General features: G+C 34.3%; 1 protein-coding gene across 1 annotated transcript; it reads right to left on the minus strand.

Moving 5' to 3' along the window:
* Nucleotides 1–2,572: 2,572 nt before the first annotated feature.
* LOC113240462 (EF-hand calcium-binding domain-containing protein 1-like) lies at nt 2,573–9,572 on the minus strand. The gene is made up of 5 exons (XM_026477777.1): nt 9,452–9,572; nt 8,341–8,407; nt 4,440–4,620; nt 3,317–3,427; nt 2,573–2,608 (listed from the first exon to the last, which is right to left on the minus strand). The coding sequence occupies exons 1-5, from the start codon at nt 9,570–9,572 to the stop codon at nt 2,573–2,575; spliced, it is 516 nt and encodes a 171-aa protein (XP_026333562.1).
* Between the last annotated feature and the right edge of the window lie 7,086 nt (nt 9,573–16,658).

The raw sequence follows: 16,658 nt of genomic DNA on the forward strand, positions 1-16,658 counted from the left end.
TACATTTTTATTTTCTTTATTTTTTAATGGTATCAAGTGACGGGACGAACAAGTCGTGCGCCTGGAGTCCAATTCTGCAAAATTTATTGAAACCTCTGACCATTGCAATTCCATTGAGACTTCACTAAGGTTATATTGCAATTATGACAATATTTATAACCAAAAATAGAGACGAATTAAGAGCAATCCATCACAGGCAACTCATCAGGTAAATGGACCTTATATCACTTTTTTTTTAATAACGCACACACTCAACATATTTTAAATATCAACACTCGTTTGCGCTGAGAACACAAATTAGAAAGCTGAAATAGTACAGCGCCAACAACTGACCTATGTTTACGTCTCCGTATATTTCAAAAATATTCTGTATTTATTGTAATAAAGATAATATCTCTAACAATGGGGGCTGTTCCATTCGTTGGTGTGGGAAAACCAACAAAACATCTAATTACTAAACAAACGGAATCTCATTTCATTGGTAATTAAATATTAAATATGTAATTTTGCAATTTTCGTCCATTATAGCAAAACTCAAATTAAACTGGTCGATATGAAGTGAAACAATTGACGACACCCGTAAATTGTTTCGAATTCGGGCTGGCCAATCGGAGCGCAGTTGTCACAGTAATGACATTTTGGCTTTTGCAGCATAGTTTTGAAACAAATTATATGACATTTTGTCTCTATTTCTAGTTATATAATCGATGGTGGATGGCAGTGATGGCTTTAATTCATTCAATCACTAACAATCGATGTTGCCTTACTAAATCTACGATGGAAATTACTTTTTTTTTTTTTTTCGTTTTTTTTTTTTGATATTATGTAACGGGACGAACAAATTACTGTGCATATCTTAATTTTTTATTCGTTTAATCAGCAATTTAGTCGTCAAATTAAAATTACATAATATTAGTGCACTATGCCATCGATGAGCTATCGCTACGCCATTGAGTAGAATACTAGAAAAATGCTATGGCAGTTGAGTAGCAGCTCGATGGCAAGACACGGACAAACCACTACTCCTAACTTTTAGCAGAATACCTGCTAAAAGTTATTGATAAAAACATAATAAAAATAAATAAATAAATAATTGATAAAAAAACTATTGATAATGCTGCCATTGACACTATCGACACACAACTGGGATGAGTTAAAATTAGCAGACTTGCTGGTATCAAGCCAGTTGCAGTGGCAAAAAGAGATTTAAATCTCAAAGCTCTAAGGAGCGCTGCCACTGCTCCCGTCACTCTCGATACATAAAGTTGACAAGTCCCACGTGTCTGGGGGCCTACCACGACCTCTTAAAACAATATTACTTTAACCTCACATTGACTTTTTGTATCATGACGCGCTTAAAGTAACCTTATTATAACGTTAAAACTATGATGTTTTATTGGCAGCTTTGTGACTATTCATTCATTCAGTTCGTACTATGACGCGACTTTAACATTAAAGTTATATTGTTCTTATGTCAAATTTAGCAATCTTATAATAGTTCCAGAGACGCAGTGGAAACAATATTATTTTCGAATTTATTGTCTAAATAAAGATCTGTAATTATTAAAAGTTAAGTAGAACTTAATTATTTACATTAATCTTTTCAAGATTTTGTTTATTTTTTTATTTAATAACACACAGGAAATCATTTCTCGATAAATAAAAATACGCGATGTTTATTTCGTAAAATTATGACAGCGACATCTATACGCTCCTTGGTGATACTAACAATTGATACTAGACTATAATACCGAATTCACAGCGTGACTATCAAGACTCAGCTTGTTTTATTTATTTTTCTTCATGAAAATGCGGAAAAATAAATAAAAACAACGTAATTTCAGTAGATTTTATTATTACATACTTTTCTTTCTTTAATAGTTAAAATTCTCTGAATGTAAATAACATTAAGTACTTAAACATTATACTACAACATCAAAAAAGAAAGAGATGGCATTACATAATTCTTAAGGCGTTATTTCTTTCCTAGTTTTAGTAATATTTATAAATGATTCGTTCTTTCAATCACTTTAGCAATAATACATTACTTGGTTGACAGGCTTGTCATGGTACGAATATGAGTAATATTGTAATGCTTACTTTAAGCTTACATTTAAATAAGATTATTTTTGGAAAGGTTGTGGTAGGCCCTCTGTAGTTTCATCAACACCCATACGCTTTAAAACGGGGACGCAGTAATGCTCATATCACTGCTTGGCGGCAGAAAGAGTATGGGTGGCAGTACTTTCCTAGACGCACTCTTTCACAAGGAACTATAGTGCTACTAAAATTAAAGATTATTGAAATACTCATTATTTTTTGTCGTGGTGAAGTGCTTTTTTCAAGAGTTTTTTTAGAGTATAACTAGCATATCTCAAACAGCACAATCAGGCGCTCCGCAGCTGGAGCAATTTTAGTTGACGCTACTGGCAATTTTTTACAAGTTTCCATTAACGGTTGACGGTTGTAGCAACTAAAAGGCCTAGTTGCCGGTTCCCGTAATTTTAAAAAAACTTTCCAAATCCACGGTTAAGATTGACGCTGCGGGGGACTGGGAGGGAGTGAAATTGCTTCACGAGTTGCGGTTGCCGGTTGCGGAAACTGGCAACTGGAGACAACCGGTACAAATTTACAAGTTTCTAGTTGCAGCAATTAAGAATTTGTTCAATCACGGATTTCGGCAATCGAAAACTGTAGTCGATTGCCGAAACTCTCAACTGAAGTTGCTACGTCTGCGCGGTTTCTTGAAATAATATGAAAAACGTCATAAACAGCTAGTCGCGTGTTGCTAGTTGCCGAAACACGAAGATCAAAGTTGCTCCAACTGCGCAGTATTTTAAATGAAAAGTTTCATTAGTGATGTCCCATTTATATATTTCTACTTAGTATGAAATAAATTATAATATAGTACCTACAGTGAAAAAAGGTAACTGTTAATTATGTTCTTTAGCTTTTTAAAGGACCTACACATAATTTTTCAGAAATAGTGACATTCTGACATTCTGACTTTATAGAAATACTCATCACACTCAAACATTTCAGCTACCTATGAAACTTTCTAGTCAGTTATTTTCTTAATTTGTTACAACACCATTCAGGATTAGAGGAACTAGTGGCGCCATCTATTGAGCGCAGGCAGAGGTGCTAGGATGCGCAAACTAGCTGGTTATGGTAACCTTTCTTTGGAAGGTTTGTTTTCAGCACCACCGCTCAACAGAATGTAATGGGTTCATAGTTTTCGTCGTGTCCGCTAGAAGACATTTATCCTGATAATTGGACTTTTTTAATGTAAAATAATGTAGATAGCTTATCTTACCTTGACAGCTTCCTCAACATCATCATCGCGTGATGCCTTCACCAAGCTTTTTTTCATCAACTGATACATCGTTTCTCTTCTCAGATAATTTTCGCCGAGCAAATCATAACACTGAAAAGTAAAATTATTACGCATACTGTAGTGTTATCATGTTACTCACAGTTCATCCAACATATTCACATTCATTTTTGTAGCTGTAGGCAAGCTTTATCGTCACTTTTATCACTATTTTGTTCATCTACATCCGTTATTATTGTCGCTACACAACAGTTTGGCGCCCAATATTTTTCTTGAACCCTCTTTGTTAATTCAACTCTAAATTCTAAAAAGCCACTTCATGTAGTGCTCATTGGTCAACAACTCTTTGGCAGACTCATTTGATTCTACAATTTCATATTCATGCTACTACCAAAAACTTACATGTAGTAATTTTAAATATCTTTTAGCAAAAACTTTAACGTAACTTTTAAATATAATCCATTAATATATCATTTATTAAAATTATTCACTATATTATTTTCCTTTTTCTCTTAGTTCATGTTTATGAGCACAAATATTTTATGAGGTCTACACCTCATATCTGCTTTGAGATCTACCCCTCAGGGTTTTCTCTTAACCTCTGCATCTAGCCCTAACCCTCATACTCTTTACTTTGAGGTCTACCCCTTGTAGTCTTTATATTATAGTCTTAAAAATCTGTCGTGTAGCGACAATAATAATGGATGTAGATGACCAAAATGGTGATAAAAGTGATGATGAAGCTTGCCCACAGCCACAAAAATGAATATGATAACATGATAACACTACAATACACAGAACTTGTATATTAGGAATTATTTAGTACTTTTAAAAGATTCAATTCATTACATTAGGAGAAGATGAAGTAGTACATGAACTTTTCCCACTTTGCGCAATTACCAATAAATAAGTGAATGTGTGTGAATTCATAACGCCCATCTCCCTAAAAAATAAGTTGACCACTCTGGAAAACCGAAACAATACTGCTTGGCGGCAGAAATAGGTGGCGGTACTGGACGAACCTTTACAGAAAACTAAAATATTACAGGTATAAATATAAATAGTGCTATGTTCGATCAAAGTCCGGTAAAATTATTTATCATACCGTAAACGCGTACGCGATGCGTTCCTCGAGATCTCCACGTAGGTACAGGGAAAAAGCCTTAGCGAATGTTTGCATGGTAACATAAGGGGTCGTCCCTCGATCGAGAGCCACCATCACACGCTCCATCATATAGGCATCTGTCATACCCAAACCAGTATGAAGAACGTCTCTGAAATGAGCTCTGGGATATGACCCAGATGCGTACATAATTATGGTCTGTCGTATTTGTAATTGAAAATCAAACTATTTTAAGCTATTAGTTGCGTTTGATTAACGAAAAAAATTATATTCGAAAAAATAGTTTCTTGTTTCTATGTGTAATAAATTAATAATTCACCAAAACCTATTTTATGAACTCGGTATTTGTATTTTTTAATAGAACTTTTGAAGATTTTCACTGTTAACGAGTAAATTATACGTTTTTGTTACATTACAAAAAATATTTCTAAAGGCGCCATCCAATTACGCCTGTTTAAAATTCCTTCCTTTTATTGAGTGCGAGATTATGGAGAATCGTATTTCTAAATTTGATGAAACTGGGCATTATTTCGGTTTTCAATCATTTGTTTTGTTCGCAGTTACTTATTTGAACTGGACCTATTTCATAAAAGTAGTGTAGGCACCGTATAATATGAGTATTGTGTAGTATTTCCTAGTTTTATTTAAAAAATACTGAACTTGCAAAACTGCTTACTTGGTACATATTTATAAAAAAAAACAATTATACAGTTTATTTTAAAAAACCATTTCTGACTACAAGACTAAAGTTTTTGTTGTAGTTGTAAGTTGCAATTTTTATTTGCAAGATTATGGTACTTTAGAGGTGTTAAACATTGTGTTACCGCCCACAGCGTGTTAGCCATCAAGAGCGACATAATTTACAATTTATCTTTACTAAACTTATACTATACGGTATTCATTACGGAACAGATAGTCATAATTAATAAGTAGATTTTGTGTATACTTCATCTCCGGTTTTTTAGTGACCGAATGCAAAAAGTAGTAACTTACTTTACATAAATTACAAAAAAGTTTCTAAAACGAGAGTTGAAAATATTCTATTTTGTCAACAAAATTAAAATAAACACCACCTCAAATATCTTATTTAGCCAATACTACATCCTTTCAGAATGCACTAGAGTAGGGTAAACCGGGTACGGTTGAAACAAAGGACGGTTTAAACAGGACAAATATCTTTCGAACCGTATGAGATAAGGTGAGGATTCCGAGAGGCGAACGAAGCAGACAAGGTCTAACACGAACCATAGTGTTACTTCGCTTACCGCACTTTGCAGTTGTATATAAGAAGACTAATCAAAACTATGTACTTCTGTTCGGAGATTTCTCAAATTATTACGATTTTTATTGAAGTCTGAGTATTGAGTGTGTTTTTGTGTTTGAAATGAAGCCTATAGAATAAGATAGCGTGATTAGTTTTAATGTGTCATTACTGTCACCATTACTATAAACAATTTTGTACCTAAAAGAGAGGGTGGAAAAAATTCCTTCTAGTACTCGAGTTTTACTATTTCAGATATGTAAATACGTACATTGCGTATATTTGTTAAGTAGGTACTTATTCATATTGTCATTACTTCATAGTATCTGTAAAACATTGAACACAGTCAAACGGTGCCATAATGTAATTGGAATTAAAACATGTTATCATATTATACTTAGTATTATTTGCTTACGTTTCAACTGACCCCACTCACTGTTTCAACCGTTCCTGGTATGAGGACGTTTGAAACAAATTGGAAGTATTTTTTTGAAATAACACACCGGGTACTAAAGTATCATTGTCCATTGATAGATAGAGACACGCTCTTGTATATAACTTCATCAACACTCGGGTCATAAACGTCCATACTACGGACGATGTAAGCGAAATTGTTTCAACTGTACTCAGTCCACTCTAAGCGCCCAGTTACACGACGCGAGTTTTCGGACAGGAATGGCGAATATTAATTATATTTACTAGGCAACAACATTTTAATTCCTTGGATAATACAACCGCACGGACCAAAGTAGACATAAATGTTAAATTTTTATAGCGCGCTATTTAAAGTGTTAAAATTATAGCAGTTCAAAGTAGTGTGATATTGTAACGAATGGCAAGAAACGCAAAATAGTTGACGCCAGCTAACTTGCTAAGTTATAGGTCTAAGGTCTATGGCCTATTTATGTATGGGTATGGTTTTTTATGGTTAGTTACCACCGACTTCATTGTCTACTTTTAATTTTGTAACTAACTTCGAATAAAAAATATATAGGTATTTTATAAGAGAAATCAATGAACTTCACCTTATTCTTTAACAGGCTTAGGACTGTCTTTAAATGGTCTAGTTTAATTTATTTAAATCTTTACCAAAGTGCAAATATAACTTACAAGCGTATTTAAAAGTTCATTGATTGATTTCATATATCTATGTACAATTAATTATACTTATAGGTTTTCTCTCTTTATCTTTTGTCACTTTTTTCTGTTTACGCTTTTTCGTTTGCCTAATGTTTACAGATTTGCCATTTTCTTTCACTTATATTTATAAATAATAACTTATTAAGTAAACAAATGCTAAACGAACTATATAAATCAAAGTAAATAGATCTTAATTTAATTCGCTTCAACAGACAAAATTTTGCCATCATTCCACCATTAGCTCTAAATCATACCTACAACTATAAAGCTCATAACGCTTATTAAGTACTATACAGCACTTAACATTAGCGCTTAGCTTAACCAAGCGTGAAATTTAATATCAATAAACCAATCAGCTATTTCGCGTTTCGCACCAAACGTTAAATAAATGCTACAAATAACATATGAAAGTACGACACGTTATAATGGTTTCAACCAATGACCATGCAAGTTTTTCGGCTCTCTCATTGGTTGTAACAATTAGATATCATATTTTCGCATAGAAAATATTCTACGTGAAAATATGATTGATGAATGATGTGAGGATTTTGTTTGTAAGTAAGAGTTTTGACGTAAGTAAGACCACGGATACATTGATAGTTATGGACGCATTGAAACTTTGTAAAATGATGTCGCTAGAATGGCATTTGATTTAATTTATACTTTAATCTTGCCATACGCCAATCCAAGATGAAAAAAAGTACGTTATAATTTTAGCAGCTTTATTTCTTTCAAATTATAATTGCTATACATATTTAACGTTACAATTAGAGCTATATGTTATATTAACCATCTCGACCAAAGAGAAACCAGCCCGGCCCGCGCGCCCGGGACTCTCATTTAAGTTAAAACGTAAAAAGTAAATACATAGAGCTAATTTTGCTGTGACAGTTAGATGCACACGGTCGCTGCGCGGTGGCCACGCGGTCTCCGGCGTTAGCCCGATGAAATTTGTGTCGAATAAAGGCGCCATAAGCCTCATTGCTTAGTCCCCACATAACCCCTGAGTCTCCCTGGGCTCAGGGGTATCCATAAAGATTTCCCCCCCGTCAAAAAAAAAAAAAACAAAACAAAAAAGTTAGAATGTGAAAAGTATTGTAGTAAGTAGAAAATATAGAAAAAATATAGAAAAATCTTGTGTAAAAGTTGTTACAATTCCTTCCATGGCTGGTTACGGCCTTAGTGTCTTCACTGCTCTAAGATAACATTCTTTTTCTTGTCTGGGTAATAATAACTGAGATCCTACACTAACCTAACCTACAGTCAGGTTATTTTGAGACATGAAGGTTGTCCTTGTCCTTAATTAATACATACATACTCGATAATGGTAGGTAGTTAAAGGAGAAATAAACCATTGAAATTACTAGTCCACCATGCTCCTACACTGGTGTAAGCTTCAACAAGTACTTCTTTTAATTTCGTTCAAGTAGGTACGTTCCCGCATTTATAAAACAATTCTACGTGTACTTACAAGATTCGTACCTTGATATCGTATCACCTCCCGGTTTCTCGTCTCGTTTCTGAATTTTGAAGAATATTACCATAATTTCTGAAAATTAAAAGTTTTTTCATTTCAGTAAATCGTTTTAATTTCGTCGACTGTAAATGATAAAAAATTAACAGGCATTTTTTTCTCCAGGATATAAATTATAATTCGGACGATTTCTAACAACATTTATGTTTATTTGCCGTAAACATTTGCGTGGTTTCAAAGGAAAATTTATTGGCGTCTGCATGATCTGAGAAATAATATTCCTTATGTAAATCGTAAATCAAGATAGTCAAATAAACGGATTAATTCATGGAAAAACTTGTTAAAACAAAATTAATTCAATTGAGAATATTGAGAACGATGTCGTAAAAAAAAATTTCTTATGCATCGCTTTGCAAACTAAGGTACATTATTATAAAGTGTTTCCTTACTAACTTTATTTACTAGTTTAGTACTATACTACACTTATCACTTTTTTATTCTACACCTTGTAAACATCCTTACGTCATAGTACACATGGTTGAAACTATCGTGTGATGAACGTAGGTCTTGAGTAACAATAAACCATAAGAGATTGCATCCTGGAAGAACCATGAGAGAATTTATATCCATATCACCAATTTTTCGCGGCAAGTACACCATCTTATATGATCAGAAACTGAATATTCATCACTGAAGCTCATAGCCAGTAAGGATTAACCAGACCAGATTATCCTAACAGAATCTGAATTGAGATTTGGTTTATAACGCCATTTTTATGGTAAATTACTTTCATCAAACATGTGACCGGAACTACGGAAACTGGAGCTCTAAATAAAAATGAGTAGGCTTGGCTATTCTTCGCATGAACACTTTTCTATGAAATCCCCGTGAATTCAATGCAAATGTTTAGCACACTGCCACTATGATAGCATAAGTGTATTTACTGCCATTGTAGTGGATTAACCCAAAGCCAAAATATACTTCATGTAAATGTAGAAAAAAGCCTTTTATAACCTACTTGTAACATTTGAAGTCAAGGACCTGTGCATGGAGGTCCTAATCATCTAGTTTCAACCGCAAGTTACGTGTTTCATATAAGTATAAACTCGGAAACCTTACGTTCTAATTCAGTGAAGGTGAAATGAGTTTCTTTCTGCAATTCCTGCCAAGTAAATCCGTGTTTCTTGCGGAAACGAATTTCCTCCATGGGATCTAAGCTTGAGTCCAAAGACGCCGACATTTTATCGCAGTTACTTAGTTTTTTTATTAAAATGTATGTATTTTCCTGAAAAAAATTATGACTTTACTTTTCAAAGTAAAAAACCATCCATGGTGTCAATAATGGTTCATTGACATAAGTAGGAAAAATATGACTTTTGTTTTTTTATAGTTATATTCGCGATGGCTTTAATCTTTTGTAATGTAACTCCATGTGACTCGCATCTACATTTTTAATGATGGAAAAAATAAAGGATATCTACGTACATGATTTGGATGATGTTTTGAAGTTCTTCTTGAAATTGTTTCCGAATACATTTACGTCGGGTAGATTCTGCGATTAGGAGAAACAAATGGAAACAAATTCGAGACGGAAGCCAAAAGGAGGTTCCAGCTTAGACGTCGAGTCTTCTCGTCACCCATACCGGAAAGTTTGAAAACAAAGGTTTTCAATCAATGCGTTCTACCCATTGTCATACAGAACCGAGACGTGGATGATATGGGTAGTCCATCAGTCACAAGTCGTGAGCTACAGAATGAGCTATGCTTGTAGTTTCTCTGAAGGACAAGATACGAAACGAAATCCCGCAGTGGACTGTGATATGCTGATAATGAATTTTGAAGTTGATATACAAGTATCCTTGGTGGTAGAGATACATCTTATTTGCTCCTGTTATTTGTATTCTCCAATAAAATGAAAGAATTCAAATAGGAATTCAAAGGTTTCAATTCTGTAACTGTCTGAAACATCTTCTATCACTTTTCAAAGCATTCTTCGAAGATGCCAAACGCCAAAAGATGCCAAAGTTAAACTCTATCACCACGGAAGAATATGGTCTGTGTCTATCACAAATACCAAATGGAATTTTTAAGACAAAAAAAATAGATTAGTAGATTGTCAAATTGTTTAAATTGACTAAAAACCATTTTTAATTATCTCCGTGGCTTGTTTAACTGAGCTGAATATTTAGTTTTAATAATTTATCAAAATAAATAGGTATTAAAGAACATCACATACGTTGCTAAAATTCCAAAGTAAGTAACTGTACCAGAAACACCCATTCCCGAGACAATATAGAAAACTTACTGCTTTGACCCGGCCGAGCATCGAACCCGGGACAACAGAGGTGGCAACATGATGAAAACCAGTATGCAAGCCAACTCAACCACAGAGGGCCTCAGCATATTCAAGGCTAAAGTCGCTGTCACTGCACTAATAATATATGGTCATTCCATGACACTCAGCCGAAAATGGTACTTGGTAAAAACTTGTTAAATTGTTTAAATAGCCACATATGAGTACACGGATTTAACGTTAGAAATGTATCAGTTACCGTCTCGCCGTCCTTAAAACAAAAGCACAAATTCTTCTTAAGACGCACTTAAAACTTCAACGAAGACTTATAGCCATACCCTTTTGTAAGTACTTAAGGCCCTTTCCAACATTTGTTTTTTAACTATAAGAAAATAGAATAGACATTTATTGCAAATAGGAGACAGATAGTAGGTAAACCTACCAAATTAATTAAACACATGGATTTTTATTTCACTTTTAAATATTCTTGTGATGCCAGACTGTACATTATTTGCGCAGGTCAATGATCAAAAGAAAAGCAGGTAGGAAACCAAGGACAGAGCGCACAGAGAGCACGATATTTCTTTGTCAGGAGGATATTTGCCAGGTAGAGTCATGCAGGCTGAATGCCCGTATTCGCAACCCCTTATTCGGTACAGGACAAATTTTGGATTCGACAGATTAGAGATTCAGCAGTATCGCTATTCGACAGATTCGTGGATTGATCAAGTAACGTCAGCTCAAGACGTAAATAAAGGTATTAACATCGGGCTACTAAAAATTAATAATATAAATAACAAAAAAAATTGTGTAAGTTGATTTTTATTTTAATATTTTGACGATTTTTTTAAAAGAATGAAATTACCAAACACGGATTTCGGCTGTCGAGTCATAGAAATCAACGAACTTAGGTACCACCTCAGAACATTTATAAATAATAATATTTATTCGGCAAAATAAATACAGTAGATACAGTTTTTCATATTATTATATTTAATGCCATCATGGTATATAACGTTTATTGTTGAATTGAAAAATGTATAAAATGTAATAATACATTTCAGTTGCTCAAAGCAAGGTATAACAAAATTAGTTCGATAAAATTTAAAATTAGATTATGTACAACGCACAAGCGTATACTTTGTTTTAATCACGTAAGTATATGAGTCGAAAGGAGAATTTTTTTATTGACATGCGTGTAGCTTACCGTGACGACTTGTTCGTCCCATCACTTGACATTCTAAAAAAAAGTTAAGTAGGTACATTATTAAAAATATCTGTACTGATTATAAAGCAAGAAATTTGAAATGAATATACGTATAAGTCATACTCGTAGAGGAACCCACAAAGTACTTGAAAACCACAAACCTGTTTAACACATTTTTTAGAGGTAAAGATGTTTTTAGAGATGCAAGATATGGGACTAATTATCTTGAAATGAACATAAAAAGTTGTTAATTATTTGTTTTTGCTTGAATAAAAGTTACTTTCATGAAAAACACATGTAACATTTTTTTAAATAAATGCTCATTTGACTTCCATCTCAACTGATGGAAAATGACAATGAAGTCGACGATGGAGCTTGGAAACACAATTAAAAAAAAATTAACAATAGTATTATAAAATACCTACAACAGTTGGCTATTATAATTGCGATCCACCATTAATTATTTGCCAATTAAATGAGTCGTTTAGTAGTTACAAATAACAGGAGAAAGAAAAATAACAAGAGAAGAAATCGCATTCAGTAAAACTATAGAGGATAATTCAAACCCAAACAATATTTTAGAAAATAACACTTATTATCTTGAAAATATCCACCCAAGCTATCCGTAAAAATTTGCCATTTTGCTAGGGACTCATTAATTATTTTGCAGTAGAATAGTGGGGTACGGAAATCCACAAAGTATATACACAACTAAATTGTTTTCCTTGTAGCTAATTATCTAAATTGCGAAATAAATATATTAGAGGCGAAATAAGGTGGGTATGAAGGGTACTACCCTTCACCCTTGTAAAAAAGTTCAACCAAAGCAGTGCTGCCATATTCTGGTTTTGAAAGGTAACGGTCACAGACCATGGTAACGGTACTGGTGAATTTACAGGCACATGAGACTTCTCAACTTATATTCTGGATGACGGGCGCAGTGGAAGTGCCGATCTAGATCTTTGCGATTTAAAGCTCTGAGTGGCACTGGAGCTGTCATGGACAGACGAGTCGCTTAGCAGCAGGTGCATGACATGTTCGTCCGGTCACTTGATATCATAAAAAAACTTTTGCTAGATAGAGATGATTCAGTCAGCCGTGACCAAGAGTTGGTTTACGTTGGTAGACGTAGGTTTGTTTGAAAAAACGAATATACCTACGCGATTTACATTAAAAAAAATAGTTTTTATATCCTATGTGTTCTATAGTATGCTCATGGGCATTACCGTGTAAAAGTAGCGCTGAAGGTCATATTCATATTCTTCACAATAACGGAAGCTTGAAAGTTGCCGACAAATTAACATTAGCAAAGTTTTTTGATACATTTTGCGCTTGTCTTGTTTGCGATTAACATAAAAAAGCCATTTTTCGGACATTCTTGTGGTACCCAATTATCTAATTCTATATTTTTACCGATTTGGTGAAAATGTCTGTATTTATGAGCACAGTTATTAATTTCTTCGTAGTTTCTGATGGATCGGCTTCAACAATAGCGCAGAAACTATGCTCCAATGTTATGGAATATTGTCAAAGAGTATCAGTACCTTAGTCTATACCTCTTGGGAATGAGCTAGCCAGGCAGATAATATTGACTTTTTACCAACGATATTTATACCGAAATTAATACATAAAAATGAAGTAGTAATGTAGTAATGACATGTTTATATAATAATAAAAACTGTTAATATTCAACCTTTTGGTGTATATACAACATATATTTACTTAAGCAAACATCTTAAAAATGAAAACTATTTATGATGAAACTGAAAATCTCTTATTATTACACACGTACGCACTCGCAAGCACTAGCATGCACTCGCATGCACGCAGGCACTCGCAGACACCGACACCACGGCGCCGATATAACCGGCGGGAGGTAAACCCGGGGGATTTCAGTGCGGTAGGCCCTTCAGTCTGGTGGGAGAGTCCCCACTTAACCCCTGACTCTCCCTGGGCTCAGGGGTGTCTATAAAGACCGCCCCCCCCGTAAAAAAAGAACAACAAAAAAAGAAAGGCACTGGCAGGCACTCATAAGCCCTCGTAGGCACTCGCAAACATAAGCACGCACTCGGAGTGGATAATATTTATAATGATTATTGTGATTTTAATTTCTTATATGTTCATCGAAATGTAAAGTATGTTTAACGAAAGAAACTCCTCTCTTTATTCCATTTAGAGGAAGATAAATAGGCCACTACATGGCACAATTTACGACCATCATAATAATATTAAGGTACGTTCGTAATAAAAAAATTTAAACAGTTTAACCGCTCACGCGACACATGCAGCCGTAGACGCATACAACACCTAGAGGTACCGGTGTTGATTTTATACCGATTTATCGGATATCGAAGTTATAACAGTTAAAAGAACTAACATTATTTGCTATTTCGGTAACTACTCTAGCAAACCATAAAGTTTTTAATGCCTGGGTCTGTCATTTAAAAAAAATAAACAACTTCAACTTCGTGTGTGTTATTGTCTGGGTTGGTGATTTTGGTATTTATTGAAAACATACCGTAAGTAGCGTTTTTTAAGTTTACCCTGAATATAAATGTTTATAAACTATACTTTAAGGAGTAATTTCACGGTAAACGTTAGAACCACTCAAACAGAATATTATCATATTTATCCAAGTACACCAAAAATTTCATTAGTGCTTTTTAAGTGCAGGATTTGCGGTGTATTACTGCATTTTATTTGAGATGTTTTTATTGGTAGTACGGAGGGTATTTATTTAGCATTGCAGAATAATAATTTTTATTTATAAAAACTTGTATTTAAACTGAATGCTTTTCTAATTTGCTTTGGCCGCCATTTTGCGGTAGTAGGAGCGCATCGCGTGAGCGGTTAAACATCAACGTGTTGTAGCGAATGGCTCGCCGACAGTCTTGTTGCCGTTCCGTTAATAGATGGGGCGCAGTACGGTACCTAAAGATAGGGAGGGGCGGAGAGTGACCATTCTCGTTACTTTTTTATTCTCTGACCATAATAAATGTTTTATTCACATTATATATACTCAGGTATTGTGTAGACAGAAAACTCCGTTGCTTATTAATCTGTGATATTATATTTGGATTGGCTCTAGGCATTTTGGAGGGAAAAGTGTCGTTTTTATTTTGACTTTCAATTATTTTGTGTAAATCTAGTTTAAAGTGGAATAGGATAGTGCTATTGTGCCTTAATCGAAGATTAAAACGCGAAATTATACGAATCTCGAACTAAAATACCCGTATCGGCCCGTTCTAAGGAATCCCGACTCAATCCAAGCACGCCGCCTCATATTGCCTATCCTCTTTGTGGCGGCCATATTTTCAGAAACATAATTAAACGAAGACATGGCTCAAAGGACTTTTCCACAACAACAACTGCTACGACAATAATAGTTATCCTGAAATCTCAAGAAGGAAGAAAATATTTATTTGGAAGAATTATCAAAAATTTGCAACTCAGTGGAAATTGCATATGGCCAAAGGCTGGACGCGATAGTGCCAAACTATAAGAAGAAAAAAAAAGATTATTATATTTTGTCTTATTTTAACACGCGTCATTACATGCTTGTAAACGAGATGGATAGTGCGAAATTTTGCCTAGTATTTTAGTCAAATAGTGAAAAGTGAGCAACACACCGATGTAAATTAATTTTCAAATTCCGTATCTGCGTCAGCCATCTTGAATGTTTGACAATCAACTAAATGATATGTTGTGTCTTCACCGCACATCAGTGAAACAAAGCATGTGTATGGGACGCCGAATCTAGTACATAGATATTGTTGCTCGTAACTAATTATTGTTCTCCTTTCTCGAGCCTCATTTGCCAAATTATAACTTCCTCTTCGCACTTGGACAAACCAGAAATGCAAAGTGCGCTCATTAGCAGTTCTGTACACACGTTAATATACTAACTATACGTTGGAACTCGTATTAGAAATTACACGAATTTTAGAAGCATTCATGTTTGATTTGAAAGTGAATGCAGAACTAAATCAAAACGAAAACAAGTAAATAACAACATTTCAAATTTAGAAGCCATAACATTTCATTTTTGAAAAAGTTTTTAATCTGAGTCTTCATTTAAACACATTATGTACCTACTTATTTCATTCTCTATGCCTAGAACTTTAGGCCGCAAATTATAACGGTGGCGGTGGTGACGTACATTGCGCACAAAGGTGTGTCTTGTGATAAATATATTCAACACAAGACACACTAGACGCGCAAATCTTGAACGTCCCGCCGAATACGATATACGAATAGTACGAATTTGTGTGCAAGTGACAATTTCGTACTTCCGAATATTTAGTAATTATCTTAGAGCACATGATATATACGCATTATATATCCTATGTAAAAATTCAAATGTTTTAAAATTAAAACACACCTCGCCATCACTTCAATTTTGCTGTACAATAGTGAGATCTTATTTAGAGCCAAGTCTAGCGTTACTTTTTTCCATGACTCTTTGTTCCACACAAGAAATATTTATTTATATAGGATATTTTGGCAATCATTCGATTGGTTTTTTTTTCTTTTATAATTAACTTTTATTTATTTTTTTATAATATCATCATGCTGACATTACTGTTTGGCGGCAGAAATAGGTACAGTACTTCCCTGGACGAACTCTTTCACAACGAGCTCTACTGCTACTGAATCAAAGAGTTCTCGTCATTGAGATAACACTTAAGCTCAGCGCCCACTGATGACGGGACGACAACAAACGGGCGATAAGATTATGATATCATAGTTACAATTTCAATGATAATGATTGTAGCCGCACAATAAAGCTGCGATATGATTAGTCGACGGGATGCCGAGCCGGCAAC

This window comes from Hyposmocoma kahamanoa, unplaced genomic scaffold (genome assembly GCF_003589595.1).
Source record: "Hyposmocoma kahamanoa isolate Upper Pololo Valley unplaced genomic scaffold, ASM358959v1 100021, whole genome shotgun sequence".
NCBI lineage: Eukaryota > Metazoa > Arthropoda > Insecta > Lepidoptera > Cosmopterigidae > Hyposmocoma > Hyposmocoma kahamanoa.